At 56.3% G+C, this 15,800-nt stretch overlaps 1 protein-coding gene across 4 annotated transcripts in view; it reads left to right on the top strand.

The window, feature by feature from the left end:
- The first annotated feature begins 905 nt into the window (after nt 1–905).
- The window catches only part of GRID1 (glutamate ionotropic receptor delta type subunit 1), a 692,098-nt gene continuing 677,203 nt past the window's right edge, over nt 906–15,800 (top strand). For 2 of the 4 annotated variants that reach the window (XM_061405545.1, XM_061405544.1), the window contains exons 1-2: nt 947–1,174; nt 3,307–3,462. In XM_061405545.1, coding sequence (XP_061261529.1) covers nt 1,096–1,174; nt 3,307–3,462 — 235 coding nt within the window. In that variant the 5' untranslated portion in view covers nt 947–1,095. Of the gene's footprint in view, nt 1,175–3,306; nt 3,463–15,800 lie in introns of all 4 variants that reach the window. The other 2 variants (XM_061405548.1, XM_061405546.1) reach the window with 2 other exon arrangements.

Here is a 15,800-nt window from a genome sequence, read left to right as displayed (position 1 = left end):
GAGTCGGAGTCTGAGTACGCCGGCCGCTTGAAAGGCTCCTCACGTCCAGGCGCCGCGGTCACGGATGCGCCGGTTTCCGGCCATGAATTGGGCTTCAGAGTCCGAGCCTCCTGCCCGACTCCCGGCTGAGCCTCGGGCCGCAGGGCGGGGGATGGGCGCCCGCCAAGGTCCGTGGGGCCAGCTAAGGTTCGAGCCCGCGGCTGCGGCAAGTCCCCTTTGGCTCCCCTTGCCTCTCGGTGGCTGGCTCAGCGCCTCGCCCGATCTTTCTCCGGGCTATCCCGGCCCGGCTCCACGAGGGGCTGTCTGCCCAGGCCGTGGATCATGGCCCAAGACGCTCGGCGGCTGAGGTCAGCCGGGGCCAGGGGGCTCCAGGGATCCCCGAGGGCAGTCGGAGGCCGACCCTTCTCCATTCTCTGGTCCCTGGCGAACGGGGGGGTCATGCGGCCCAGAGCCACCAAGTCTCTGCGCGCCGCAGCCTCGGCCGGTCCCACCGTCCTGCTGGCCTCCGAGCGTCCCTCCGACTGGAGCGCGGAGCAACCGGCGCCCCCTCCGAGCCGCGAGCTGGAGAGCGCCGCGCGGCGAGGCAGAGGCTCCGCAGTCACGTGGTCCAGAGGAGGGCGGAGGGGAGGGAGGCGGGGAGGGAGGGGAGGGGGAGCGGAGTCGAGGGGAGGGGGAGGGGAGGGGGCGTCCTCCGCAGTTCGCTCCTCGCCGGGGCTCAGACACACAGTGATCCCGGAGCCGCCGCGCCGGCCCGGCTGCCGCCGCCGCCGCCTCCGCCGCCTCCGAATCCTCCCGAGCCGCGGGGAGCGCCGCCGCCGCCGCGGGCCGCCCCCGCCGCGCCGGCCTGGGCTCGGGTTGCCAGCGCCGCCGCAGCCACCACCAGAGCCGGAGCGGGAGCCCGACCGCGCCGGGCTGGGCTGGGCTGGGCTGGGGCGGGCTCAGGGCGCAGGGGCGGGCGCGCGGGGGAAGACGCACGGGCGGGCTCGGCTTTCCCGGGGAGCGGCCCGGGACTGCACCCCGACCGGCGCCTCCCCGCTCCGCGCTGCCCTCGGCCTCGCCCCGGGCCCGGGCGGATGAGCCGCGCGCCCGGGGGACATGGAAGCGCTGACGCTGTGGCTTCTCCCCTGGATATGCCAGTGCGTGTCGGTGCGGGCCGACTCCATCATCCACATCGGTGAGCGCGGCGGGCTCGGGGCCGAGGTTGGGCGGGGGCCCTAGCGGCGCGGGGGGTGCGCGGCGTCCAAACTTGGCTGTTCCCTGGGCCGAGGGGCTCGGCGGGCGGTGCTCCCCCGAAGGGCCGCGCCGCCCCGCGGAGGAGCTGTGCACGGGCCGCGCCGCGCTCCCGCGGGCTCCTGCTACTCCCGGGGCTCCGATCCCCCCGCGGGGCCCCGCGGCCTCTGCCGACACTTAGGGCCGCGGCTGCGGGGAACCCAGGGCTGGACGCAGGTTCAGCCCCGCGTCCCCGGCGGGGCGGTCGGCGGGGTAGGGCCAGCCCTTAGGTGCAGCTCGGAGCAGCGAGGGCAGGGGGCGGGCAGGGCCCGGGGTCTCGCCAAGTTGGTAGCGCAGGATCGAAGAGGCCCGACCGGAACCGTGCGTGAATGTGGGTGGGTGGGTGTTGTCAGCGTGTGTTTCTGTGTGTGCGCCCGTGGCACCGTGTTGGTGTCACTGCGAGGGGGCGTCGGGGTGTGTGGGGCCATCGGAGCCTATGTTGATGCGTGCACGATTTATCAGCCTGTTAGAGTGGACACAGTGTCTGTCTGTTTCCCTGGTGTGTGTCTGTGTATTTCTCAGTGTGTGTGTGTGTGTGTGTGTGTGTGTGTGTGTGTGTGTATGGTTGTGGCGACGGCAGCCCAAAGCTGGACAGTCTCAGAGTTTCTTACGGCCCAAGTCTTGGGGGCCGGCAGATGGTTTGGGCAGTGGGAGTCAGGGAAGAAGCCTGGGCCGCGGTGTGTGTGTGCGGACTGTGTGTGCGTGCGCGCTGAGCGGCAAGAGACCGATGGAGGGAGAGAACCCGGAGAGGAGAGAAGACGAGATGGAGAGGAGGACGGGGCGCGCCGGCGGGGAGTGTGTGGGAGTTGGTAGCAGCAGGGGTGAAATCCCAGGAAGTTGGGCCGGATTGGGGTACTGGCAGCGGTTGTTTTTGGGGAGCCCGTCGGCAGTCGTCTTTCCGGAAGTTGGGGAAGACCAGCGAGCCGAGAGAGGCTGGGGGGTTGGGAGGTGTGAGAAGGCAGGGGTGATGGGACGGTGATGGGTGATCAGGGACTAGGCCTGGCCTTGGAACGCTGCAATCCCTGGCAGGCGCCGGGACAAGACCTGCTTCCCAGTTGTGGGTGGAGGTGGTGGTGGGGCTTGGGTCTTGCGGTCAGCATTGCGGCTCTGGGTGTAGCATGGAACGGGACCTCCCTCCTCCTGCCCAGCCCCCAGTTCGGGGATCACTGGGCCCAGCTCTGGGACTGTGGTGACTCTTAGGGCTTGGCAAGGGGGTTGGACTCTGACTTTTCCAGGCTGCAGGGCCAGGCTCAGGCGAGTCCGACCGATCTCGGTGTCAAGCGCGGAGAGTCCGCCAAGGCAGTGCAAAGAGCGCAAAGGCCAGCGGGAGGCTGCTCCGGAGGAGCTGTTCATGGTTCTAGAAGGCCCGTTCAAGAGCGGCTCCTTCTGGGCTCCTCAGCTTCTGGGTTAGAAGGCAAAGGGTCTAGGGACATTCTCCTATCAGGTGAGGGATGGAAAGCAGGAGGCAGAGCCCAGGGAGTCAGGCGGGACTCAGTAGTCCCTCTCTGCCTGCCAACGTTCATCAAAGGCTCCTGCAGAAAGAAGCCCCCAGCCCAGGAAAACCACTGGGGACCTGTTTGCTTAGCCCCTACGGAAGGGGGTTGCGTAGGGCAGAAGGAAGTCATCTTTCCATTTTGGGATTGGGGTTGCAAGGGGACTTTCTGGCTCCTGGGATAGGACTCGTGGGACCATTTAGGCAGGGCATTTAGGTGCCCGAGGTCACACCAGCTTGGCTTAGCCCATTATGTGGGGCATGGTTGGTATATGAGGTAGCTTGGTTGTGAGACACTCGTGTGACCTGGTGGCTGCATGGACCACGTGCATATGTAACTCATGTGGACTATGTTGGTATATTTGGGGTGGTGTATTTTTGTGTCGGGGGGCGGAGGCCCACCTCTAAACTATCCTATCAGGCTGAAACCCCAGCCCAGAACTCCCACCACCGGGCAGCGTGCAGTCCTGCCAGCGCGGTGATGGGAGGGGGTGGAAAAGGAGAGCCCATCTCTAGGCCTGGTGTTGACCCCTCTTCTCCTCTAGGTGCCATCTTCGAGGAGAACGCGGCCAAGGACGACAGGGTGTTCCAGCTGGCTGTATCGGACCTAAGCCTCAACGATGACATCCTGCAGAGCGAGAAGATCACTTACTCCATCAAGGTCATCGAGGCCAACAATCCGTTCCAGGCTGTGCAGGAAGGTGAGTGGCCGGCCGAGGTACCCAGGGCTAACAGGGCCGGGCCTGCCTCGGGCGCGGTACTGGAGACCTGCTGGGTTGCCAAGGGTTGGGCCGCAAGCACGGTGCGCGCTCCCTCCCCAGCCCACCAAAGCTGTGCATCGGGGAGTGCCCTGCGCCGCGGGGCTGGAGCCGAGAGCGTGTGAACAGCGAGCCGGGCTCCTTGCGGGGCGTGTCGCGGGCGTGTGCGGCTCCTTTCCAGCTGGGTGGGCGCGTGTGTGCGCCCGGTGCTGGCCGCGCAGGCGTGTGTGGCTGGGGGCCGTCTTTGTTGTTAGAGTGTGGGTGGGCGTGTCTGCGATCAGGGTACCTGTGTTGGTGCACCTCCTCTGACCTGGATGGGCCGGTGTCTTCTTAGCTGCCGAGGAGGAGGAGCGTCTGTGCCCAAGCCAGTGCTCTCCTCTCTCCCGAGCGCATCCCGGGACGCGCAGCATCTCGCTCCCCTCAGTGCTTCGGCTCGCGTTTCTCGGGCACTCTCCTCCTCCCGGTTTGGAGCAGCGGCTCTCACTTGCGGTCCCTGCCGTGGGCGGAGGCATAGCCGCCTGGGCCGGAGGTGGGCGCTGTTTGACCAGGAAAGGAGCGGAGTTGGGCCAGGCCAGGCTGCGGGGAAATCCTAGCCGGCGCCTGGGCCACCTTGGTCCGCAGACTCTGCCCGCAGGCAGGGGCAACAAGTGCGCGACTGAGCGAGGCGAGAGGGCTGCATTTCCTTCCTCTCTCGTTCACCCCCCTCCCCCCTGGCTTGAGCCTGGCTTCGGGGACTCGGGTTTCTCTCCCATGATGCCTGCTTCCTCATGAGGGACTAAGGCTTTCTCTGCCCCGATATCTGCCTGTCTTCGGGCCCCTTTCCTCTCATGTGCCCCCATATCCATGGGTTCTCATAGTTCCTTATAGCCATGGGTTTGGCTCTGAGGCCCTTGCCCATACTGAAGACATAGGGAACAGCTGGTGGCACAGGGTGTGGGGATTCCTCCCAGGACGAACAAGCATCACAGTGGGCGTAGGGAGGAGGTAGGCTGGCCCGAGGCTCCAGGCAAGTTTTTCGTGTCCCCATCTCCCTACCCCCAACCCCTTAGACCCAGAGACCTCTTCCTGCTTGAGGCTGTGTGTTGGCTGCTAGTCTTCTCCAAGGGTAGGCTAACTCTGGAGGCTGTGCTCTGGGTTCAGAACGTTGTGATGGAAAGAGGTTTTGGGGAGTCTCCTGTTCTTGCAGAGGAGGGAGAAGGCCCAGCTCTGGGACCTGAAGGTCCAAGGATGTCTTTGGGTAGTTGTAAAACCTGCAGGTCTGAATGTGTTTTGGAGGTGGTGGTTGAGTTGGGGTGAGGCTGGTTGCCTATCACGAGAGCTGGTTTTCCCAGCCCTGGCCGGTGTCTGGTGTCCACTGAGGTACAGGAGGTGGAACCCAACCTTCTTTGCTGTCTGATCATGCTCTACCCTCAGGACCTGCCCCTGCATGTCCTGCCCTTAGGCTTCTTTGCACTCTTATTGCAACTGTTGCATCTTCTTGTGGTGGGCTCTAGCCAGGGGAAGGTGGGACCTCTGGAGGCAGGAATGACCCTAACTCGGGTAAGGATTTCTGGTGACAGAGGCTTTTCCAGTTACTTGCCGTGATTTTCACAGTGCCTCATGCTCCCTTTGCACACTCCCCATGCTCTTGTCTTTGTGGACGTTCATCCTTTGTGCTCGGGAGCTGAGGACACAGCTGGGAGACGCCTGCCCCAGGGAACTCACAGCGCAATGGGGATGCTACTTACGTTTTTGTGGCAGTTTGGCTCTGCCACCTTCTCTGTCGACGTATCTCGTTTCTGTTGACTTGCCCTCTACTGTACTGAGTATTTCAGGTTCATTCATTTTGCTCCAGATGATGCCCATTGGCCGCCCTCCCCACTCCAGCAGCAAGTCCCCAAAGACTGAAGATAATGCTCTTGCCCAGGGTTACTGACTCTGACAGGTAACACGTGGGTGAACTGGGCGCTGGGCCCAGAGGGACCTGGAGTGTGGGGTCTGGAGAGGTCATCTCTATCAAAAGGAAGTTGTTCTACAACTTCACCTGATTTTACCATTTGGGAATGAAATCCCGGTGTTATAAATGTGCTGATTTATTTATTTGTTTTTAAAGAGGAGCTTCAAATCTGTACTTTAATGTAAAATCTGATTTCTAACTCTTGTCAACTAACCAAACAAGTTGAGTAACGCAGTACAAGTCAGATCACACAACTCTGGGCCGTTCAGCCTTCAAGCCTTAATGCATCTTTGTTCTGGAGACACAGGGCTCCACCAGGGGCCTTATCTGGGTCTTAGTTTCTCTGTTTTTATAACTGGAAAAATGTTTCAGGCTCTGACACAGTCTCGGGTGTGAGTGAGGGTGTGTGCACATCCAGAACCAGAGAATTAGATACTGATGCCGGACAGTTGTCCAGGTAGAGGAATACTGACAAGGTGGTGTTGGACAGACCACCCTCTGCCCAGAGGGCATGTGCTGGTTAAAATTGGCATGCTTTCTACTGATAAGCGGCAGGGGCAGAAATTCACATTGTTATCCCTGACCTTTTGAAGCTCTGGGATGCTATCAGGGATGGGAGGATTGGGCCCCTCAACAGCCTCAGGAGTGCCCGAGCAGAGTGCAGAGGCTCTTCCTCCCTGGCCTGAGGCTTGGTAGGGCAGATGCTCAGCTCACTGGGTCCTTCCTTCTGTGCTCTATGGGATGTTGTCCATCCCATGGCTGGGCCCTGGTTGATGGATATCTCTCTTGTGGACTTGGACAGTCACAGTCCCAGGACATGGGTGGTAGATACAGCTTGGATGGGAAAGGAAAAGACTTGTTGGCTGGGAGTGGCCAAGGCAGACTGGGGTTCAGTCTTCATCATGGACTGGATGAGCTCCCCATGACCACCTACCCCCCCATCCCCATGGTGGATTTGGGATTGAAATGATTGTGGTCTGATAAGAGCTTAGTCTCTGGGGCCCAAGAAACTGGCTTCAAATCTTGCTTGTCTCGTGTGCAGTGTGATATTGGGGGAGGCCTGGCCTTATTCTAAATCTGTTCACATGTCTGCTGAAAGGGGTCCTCCTGCGTTTATTGTGAGGATTAATGAGATGAGACATGTATGAATTGTCTGCAAAAGACCTGCAGTAGGTGTTCAGTAAACATGAATTCCCTGTCTGTTCCTTGACCAACTGTGAGTGCGTCTAGCATCTCTTCAGGCTGTTGGTATTTTCAGCTGCATCATTGCTTAAGCTAGTGAATTCCTTGAGAGCGGACCCTAACTGACCTTTTCATTTTCAGCTTTTTGCTTAACTTTCTTTTTCCTGATTATAAAAGAGATGCCTTGCTACAATGAGCATGAATTAATTTAAAAATGTGGAAAAGGAAAAGGGCAACGCATGCTCATTATATAAAATGTGTGGAAGGTGCAGGAAAGCATCAAGAGACAGAACAAAATCGTTCAGAAGCCTACCAGTGTTCTTTCCTTCTAGTCTTTTTTTCACCCACTGACTTTCGTAAGTGCTGAGAGCTCCCATTCTGTTCAGTTGTATATTTTGTTTGTTTTTTTGTTTAACATATCAGTGACTTTTTCTGAAATCATGTGAACTGTTTATAAACATTCCTCTTACTGTCTGCATATATTTTAAAATATCCAAAATGACCAATATTTTTTTAAAAATGGAAGCATTTATGTTGAGATATGCTTAAGTATTTAATTGAAGAAAATAAGGAACTCTGCTTTGACTTGTGGGTCCTAAGGTTTATACCTGCAATTTCTTCAGGTTGATTTTGTGCAGGCTTCTTACAGGCTACCTTTTGAAGCAGTTGGTCAGTTTATGTGAAAGACTGGATCATTTTTAATAAAATATGCATTTGTTGAGGATTTAGCAAGTGATAACACAGAATTGATATTTAAATCCCTAAAAGGTAGTATCTTAGATTCAGTTGGCGAAGTCCATATTAACAATAAGTGTGAAAATTTGTCTTCTAGATACTAGAGGAGACACTAATTTGTTAAATTAAAAAATTTCATATTGCTTTAAAGTGCCTGCTCAAGGAGAAGATTATATAAATGCATAAAAGAACTGGCTGAACACGAGTCTTCTCTGTTCACGGTATTATCTTTTACTGTAAGTAAAAGACTTGAGTTATTGGCTATGCTGTAGATATATCTGTCATAGAGTGGAAAGATAACAATTTAGGGAAGAGGAAGGAAAAAGGAATATATGTGAGGCAATATTCCTTTTAGTTACAATAAGCACGGAAGTGTTTTAGGAAGACAGGGTAAAAATCACCCAAGTATAGCTTGGTGCTCACAGAATACAACAAGGAAGCAATGAAGTAAAATGAAAGTAAAGCGCAGTGAGCTCTGTGGTGTCCACCTGATGGGCTTGCTCATAGTATACTGGTCATTCCTAGGTGGTCACTCTGCCCCTAGCGCTCTGTGACAGCTGCTAGGTGGTCTCCCTAACTGAACTTTTGTTGTTGTTTTTCTTTATTTATTAAAAAAATTTTTTATTGGAGGATAATTTCTTCACAATGTTGTGGTGGTCTCTGCCATACATCAATCATAGTGATATATACCCCCTTCCTCCTGAACCTCCCTCCCCACCTTTGCACCCCTCTAGGTCATCACGGAGTGCCAGGCTGGGCTCCCTGTATTTGATGCCTCTGTTGTCTTCCTTGACTTCCCTTCAGGTCCTGTTGAGGCTGTATTTCTGCAGCTCCTGCTGGCAGACCCACTGTTCTCCCTGGGAATGGTGTTATTGGTCCCTGCCTGGGAGACGCTGTCAGCGTCTCCCTGAGTTTGATGTTGGTGTCATTGAAGATGCTTGCAGGCCCACTGCCATAATTCCCATCCACTCAGCGGCATAATTTTTCTCTTGGTGCAGAAACAAATTTTACCATAACTTTGCTGGTTAAAAACAGAAATATATTATCTTACAGTTCTGCAGATCAGAAGCCTGACATGGGTCTCACTGGGTTAATATCAAGGTGTTTGCAGCACTGATTCCTCCTGGAGACTCTAGGAGAGAATGCACTTTCTTGCCTTTTCGGCTTCCCGGGGCTGCTCGTCTTCCTCAGCCCCTGGCTGCCTTCCTTCAGCTTCAAAGCCAGCAGTGGTGGGTACGGTCCTTCTCACAAGGAGTCACTTCTGTCCTCGCATCTCCTCTCTGATTCTTCTATCTCCTTCCTCCCAGGACCCTTGTGATGGCATTGGGCCCACGGGGATAAGCCAAGCCTATCTCTCTATCTTCAAGTCAGTTGATTAACACCCTTAATTCCACTGCAACCTGGATTCTCTTTTACCATGGCTCAGATGGTGAAGAATCCGCCTGCAATGCAGGACACCTGCGTTCAGTTCCTGGGTTGGGAACTTTCCTTCTCTTCCCTGGAGAAGGAAATGGCAACCCACTCCAGTATTCTTGCCTGAGAAATTCCGTGGACAGAGGAGCCTGGTGGGCTACAGTCCACGGGGTGCGCAGAGTCGGACACGACTGAGTGACTGACACGTCCACGTCTAGCATATTCACTGTTCCCGGGGTTAGGATGTGGATGTCTTTGTGGGCCCTTTTTTTCTGCTACCACGTTGGTACACCTTGGGGGTGCCTATCGTAGACACTGCCCTTCATGACCCTTCCCTCTCTTCTGCACGGCTGGCTGCATGCCTGCATGCTGGGTGGCATCCTCTTTCTACTTGGAGCATGTGGCCATGTTTCCCTGTCTGTCATCTTCGCTCTGGAGGTGGCACACTGTAAGCCTGCAGGCCTCTGTAGACCCCCCTGTGCTCTCCAGTGAGACGACAACTTCCCTCCCTGCAAGCTGCTCACGTCTAAGGTTCCTAGAGGAGTCTGTTTTGTGAATAGCCAGACTGCAAGGCTGTGCCACCGTGCAGGCCCATGACCTCCATTTCTTCCAGGCCAGGCTCTTCCAATGCCCCTCCTCTCCCCACCCTCCACCCGGCTCGCCTGGAGCACATGTGGGGTCCCTGCCAAGGTCAGTCTCGCTTACTGACATCCTCAGCTTACTCCTGCCCGCGATGCTTCAGGTCAGAAGGTGCTGGCTGTGGGTGCTGATGGCTGCTCACTAAACCCCTCTCACTAGTCCCCTCTCTGGATTTCTCACAAGCCTGTATCTGTGTAAAAGAATAACTACTATCTTCATTCAGCTGAACTGCTAGGTTCAGAGCTGTCTTTCGTCCTAGGGTTCCTCTTATATGTCTAAACACACACACACAGTCCCTTTATAGACTGTGCTCCTGCCTTACCCACAGCCTCGTATCTAATGGGTTGTTGTTGTTGTTCAGTCGCTCAGTCATATCCTACTCTTTGTGACCCCGTGGACTGCAGCACACCAGGCTTTCCTGTCCTTCACCATCCTTTTTAGTATTCCTGTGGATACTATGCCATGGCCTTGCCCCTAAGTGGGGAAGATGGACTCACTCTTTGTACTGAACAGATAGGCGTCCGATATCAGGCGTGTGGGTCAAAGGCTGTGGGCTCTAGTGAGACACTTCTGCTTGTGCTGCGTACAAGCTGCTACTGTTCCCATTCCTGGTTGACAGTCTTCCTGTCTAGAGCAATATGTGGGGGTCATTCCTCTAGACTTTTCTTGGAAGACAGCTAAGGATGCCCCTGAACACTCAAAGCCATATCTTGCAAAGGCAGACAGCCTCTTTCCAGATTCTTGGAGTTGCCAGGTCTAAAGGCCCCTAGCTTTGTCTCCTGTATCAGCCATCTTCTCCCTTTACTCGGCCTTTTCACTACCTGGAAAATGCTTTCGCCTAAAAACTGGAACATTGAGTCTGTACTGTTGGTTCCCATACTGTTTCTAACCCAGACCGATCCCAGATATGAATCTTTTTAGACTTGACCCAGGGAGGTGCCTGTTTGTTCCTGCCCTTTGGTTTTGCTCTGTGGTTCCCTTGGTATCAATCAGGGTAGCCTGAGTTATGCTGTGGTAACAAACAGTCTCCAAGCCTTAGTGGCTTAAGCAACACAAACTCATCTCTGTTTCACGTTATGTGTCCATCACTGGCCAGCTTGGAACTGAGCTTACCACGGTCACTCAGCTTGAATATTGCTCGTTGCTATGCCAGAGGGAGAGAGAGCTCCACGGGGTCTCTGCCTGTATGTGACACAAGTCTTTCTACTCATAACTTGTTGACCAAAACTAGTCATATGGTTCCAAGCAATTGTAAAGGATCCAGGAAGCACAGACCTACTGTGTGCCCGGAAAGAGAGAGAGCTGGAAATGGTGAGTGACACAAATATCCACTAGCCACTTCATGTCCAAACGGCCTTCCTATTTCCTTGGTGACTTGTTAAAACAACAACAACACAGAAACAAAACCCAAAAGGAATTTTAGGTTCTGGATCCTGGTTGGACCAAATCCATGGGTTCCGTCAGTTCCCCTTTGCCCACTTGCTTACTTGTTCCTCGGCCCCAGAAGGCGCCGGGCAGCCTCTGGTGTAGGGCGAAGTCGGGAAGCCCAGGACCCAGCCCTGCCCGGCTCTCAGAAGACAGCCAGTCTTTGTCTACCTGGACAGGCCCAGGTCTCAAAAGACTTGGGCTTGATGCTTCCTGAGGAATGAGGTGAAGACTGGCGTCCGGGCCCGACTGTCCTTGGCACCAGCAGCTGTGGGCTCCACAGCTGGTCGTAAGCAGGCTTGTGCTTTCTCTGGACTCAGCAGGGCTCCCCATGGCCCCGTTTCTTCTACAGATGCCCCTGCTTCCGCGCTGTGCCGTCCTCACCCCTGCCTTCCGCGCTGTGCCGTCCTCACCCCTGCCTTCCGCGCTGTGCCGTCCTCACCCCTGCCTTCCCGGGCAGCACCACCTCTCTCTCCCTCGCTGTGCCGTCCTCACCCTTGCCTTCCTGGGCAGCACCACCTCTCTCTCTCGCTGCGGCAGTGGTCCAGAGTGGAGACTTGTCTCTGCCATGGGCTGGGGTATGACCACACCCTTCCCTGGGATCGGGCCTCTCTGACAGGCATGGGGCCCAGGAAGGCAGCTGGGTCCATGTCCAGTATCCAGTCAGTTGGGACCTCTTAAGACCTTCCCTCTCGCCTATAAACAGCCAGTTTCCTGGCCAATAGCTACAGGTTGGGGAGAGAAGACCCAGGGTTCTCCATTCTAGGCCTGAAGCATAGGCAGGGTGGCTGGGAAGGTGGCTAGAAGGCCCTTTTCTTTCTGTTCCTGGGCCCAATCTGGGCAGAGCAGGCTTCCAGTGGGTGAAGCCAGGGGCTGCTGGCTGGGACCCAGGACTGTCCTCATCCCCAGCTGCACCTCCTCCTCCAGCCAGATCTGGCTATGTGGCTCTGGCTGGCCCTGTCTCCTAGTCTGCTTCCCTTACATTAATTCCTCGCCAGATCCAGCAGAGGCAGCCAGACATGGCTGCTCCGGCTCTGCCTGCCTTGTGCCTGTTCCCAGCCACAGCTCAGCCAGGCCCTCCCACGCCCCTGCATGAGAACAGACAGGGTGCCCACAAGCTGGGCTGGGGGCAGGAGTCTGGTTGATCTCATGCACAGACTGGGGTTCCTGTCCCTGCTCTGCCGCCTGACTCTGGGTGGGTTAGCTGAGCTTCCTTGACTGAAAGATGGGAATGAGGCAGAGAACACCGTGATGGTCAGCTGAGGAAGTGAGCTACAATGCCCACCCAGGACTGAGCGCCCAGGTTGGGGTGGTTGCTATACTACCAGCCCAAGTGGTTCCAAGGGGCTCTTGGTCTCCTTCTACTTTCTGACCTGGGCTGGGCAGGCTTTCCCAACCCCTGCCCCATTTGGGGCAGCCTGGAGTTGATCCTGGCCTTGCTGGGTATCCCAGGAGAGCAGGGAAACAAGTTAGATTGATGATTTGGTTTATGTGGTGGCTGCCTGGAGCTCCCGGTGTGGGCTGGGGCCTGGGAGCCTGTAGACCCTCACTGCACAAAGTTGCAATCTTGCCACAGCCTTGCTATTTTGAGTGCACAGGGTGGCCCAAAGCCAGCCAGCCTGACCCAGCCCTGAGCGGCTGGCCATAGTGCCCATAACTTGCTCACTAAGGTGTAAAGTGGTCAGGCAGGTCTGGGTTCAAATCCCAGCTCTGTGACCAATTAGCTGTGTAGTCTTGAAAGGTCACTAGTCCTCTTCAAGCCTTAGTTTTAATATCTGTGAAGTGGGGTTACCTTACTGTTGTGGTGAAGAGTCTAGAGAGGTGACTTACACCTGGTAGATGGAGGCTGTGGGCAAGCGCAGTCCCCTGGGGCCCAGCAGGGTCACACTGAGGGTGTGGGTGGGGACCCACAGTATGCTAGGTAGGCATTGGTTCTCTCTGTAGGCACTGGTTCTCTCTGTAGGCACTGGTTTTCTCTGTTTGCTCTGTTCTCCTGCTCTCCTGCCAGGGCTCCATGACACCCTTTGGTCTTTGCACTCTGCCTGGGTGCTGCCAAATCCCAGGTCAGGGCAGAGACATGGGCCCCATTGGCTGGACATCATCCCTACTCTATCCCCTTGGCTGGAGCTCATGGCTCAGCCCAGCCATGTGCCCGCCCTGATGTGGCCTGAGGCCCTGCAGACTTAGCCCCAGCCTGGCAGGCTGTCCCCCGCTCTCTCCTTCCCATGCAGCTCTTTCTGCTGGGTGCAAAGGCAGAGGCTTTAGGTCTTGCCCTGGCTCTGCTCCTGGCCTGGGGCTGGGGGCTTTCTTCCGTCCTTTTGTCTGAGCACTCAGAGGCCCAGGGTGGAGGGAGAGGCCACTCTCTGGGTCCTGGCCTGGGCTCGGGACCAAAGCTCTGAGACCTGAGCTGGGCCCTGGGCTGGTGCTTGTCTCAGTGGTGCCCATCTCAGCAGGCCAGTGCCAGGTGCTGAGGGGTCCTGACTTGGCTCGGCTTTAGGGCCCTTCCCTGTCCTGGCTGCAGACATCTGATGCTGCTCCGCTTCAGCCCTGGGTGCTGCCCAGGGTGCCTGGCTGCTGCCCAGGGTGCCTGGCTGCACTCAACCTCTCCCTCCCTCTCAGGCTCTCGTGGCCCACACAGCCCAATGGCCTACCCCCAAGGCCTGCAGGCTGCTGGCTGAGCCCAGAGTTCTGGGGGAGCATCTCTCCCTGTCACGGAGCCCCAGACTGGGGCCTCAGCTCAGGACTGGCTCAGGGCTTAGCCTGCATCCCAGATATAGGCTTCCGAAAGCTGTGGCCTGACCCTGCGTGACCCAAGTGCAGAACTGGGCTGTGCCAGGCACCTACGGCCAGTGTTCCTCCAGAGACTGGGGTGGCCATGCCTCTGGGAGAGGGTGGTATGTTGGGCAGTGCTGAGGAGGGGGTACTGTCTAGCATGGGGGTCAGGTTCTTGGGTATTTCCTGGAATCCGAGCATATCATCCCAGGCTGCATGTGAGTTTGTGAATGTGTGTGTGTCCCAGTATTTGGGTGTGACGTGTGTGAATGGGGGTGTGTGTGCGTACATACACATGGACATGTGGGGAGAGTGCTGCAGGTGTCCGCACTGCCTAGGCATGTTAGGCAGAGTGAGCCACGGTGCCAGCTGCCACGTGAAGCCCCTGGAGCCCCTCCTGTGGCTGTCCTTCCGGTCTCTGCCCACATGTGGCATCCTCGGGAGCCTCGCAGTGCCCAAAGGAAGCTGGCCTGCCATGTGCTCCTATTGCCCTATGTTTGCCGAGCCTCCTGGAGGCTGTGGGCTTCAGGAAGGGAGGGGTACCTTTATTGTGTCCTGCTGTGTCCCCAGCTCTGAGACAGGGCAATTCCTGAGGCCCACTCAATAAATATAATTTCCCCCTCCCTTCCAGGGGACATCCCTGGGCCTAGATCACCCCCATGAGGTTCTGGTCACTGTGTTGCGGTTGACTTGGCCAAGGTCAGCAGGAGGCTGTGGGCAACAGCTTGGGCCCTTCTTCTTTGTTGGCATGAGGGCAAGAGCTAGCCTTCCTGCACACCCCAAGGAGTGGTCTCCTTGTGCCCCCAGCTATACAGGCAGGTGGACATCATAGGGTTCTGGTGTCTGGAGCTGAGGGAGAGCCCTGCAGAGCCAAGGCCAGACCAGGGAGGGCCTGGAAGTGCTGTGGACTGAGTGGTTCCCCTGCCAATTTGTATGTTGATGCCCCAAAGCGCAGTGTGATAGTATTTGGAAGGTGAGCTTTGGGAAATTCTTAGGCTGAGATCTGATCTTGAGAGTGGTGTTTTCCTGCCCGGACTAGATATAAGAAGAGACCAGGTAGGAATTCAGTGGCATCCAGTGGTTAGGACTCCACACTCTCAATGCCAGCGACCTGGTTGGGGAACTAGAATCCCACAAGCTATGCAGTAAAACAGCCAAAAAAAAAAAAAAAGGCCAGAGAGTTTCCTCTCTCCCTCTCCAGTATGTGAAGACACAGTGAGAAGGCAGCTGTCTGCAAACAAGAAAGAGAGCCCTCAGATCAGCCAGAATTCAGATCAGCCAGCACCTTGATCCTACCCTTGCCAGCCTCCAGACTGTGAGAAATACATGTCTGTTGTTTATAATACACTCCATCTCTGGTGTTCAGTGTAGCAGCCCCAGCAGACTAGAGTAGGAGAGGGTGGGCTGTGGGCAAGCGCTGGCCTGGGACCCAGCCAGTGTGGTGTGAACTTACTGGGGGAGTTGGCCCTCCCAAGGCCTTGGGGCCAACGTGTGTTGAATGCGATCCCCACGTCGCCAAGGATCAGCTATTCTCTTCCCCAGGTGGCCTTTACATTGGGATACACTGAACCGAAACTCTCCACCGCCAGCCCTTTAAACATTTAAAGACAGCCACTATGTCCCTCAGCCCCTATTCAGGCTGAAGCCTGAATATTTCTCACTGGATTCTCTTTTGGATATGTTCACGTGGTCCCTGCCCCTCACGAGACAGCGTTCCTAACAAGAGGCTTAACTTGCTGGTCTCAGCTTTCCTGCCTGTAAAATGGGGACAGAGGCACCTCCCTTAACTGGTTGTCTTGACCAAATGAAGTAAGGACCACAGAGAATGTATCCAGCACCTGGCACCAAAGAGATGCTCCATAAACGGGAGCCAGGTATTGCCTTCATGATGCTGTCTAATCAGTGCAGAGGGAGGGATGGTCACTGCTTGTTCTGGATGCTCTGCTGAGATGAGTGAAGCCCTAGCGAGTGCTGGCTCTCGGCCTCTCCTCCCGCCGTGGCTCTGGGTGAACCTCTGGTCCTCAAGCCCAGGGCTTTTGCCCAAGAAAGAGTGATGCACCAGATACCCCCTCTTGAAGCTGTGCAGTTGGCTGTTGGATTCCAGTGTGTGACTTCACACTGATTCCTTAGAGCTCCGAGCTTGTGACTCTCACTTATGCCTTGCAGAGAGTTGTCTCTC

Source organism: Bos javanicus, chromosome 28 (genome assembly GCF_032452875.1).
Source record: "Bos javanicus breed banteng chromosome 28, ARS-OSU_banteng_1.0, whole genome shotgun sequence".
NCBI lineage: Eukaryota > Metazoa > Chordata > Mammalia > Artiodactyla > Bovidae > Bos > Bos javanicus.
Note: the sequence above shows the minus strand (reverse complement) of the source record. Positions and strands in the feature narration are given on the sequence as shown.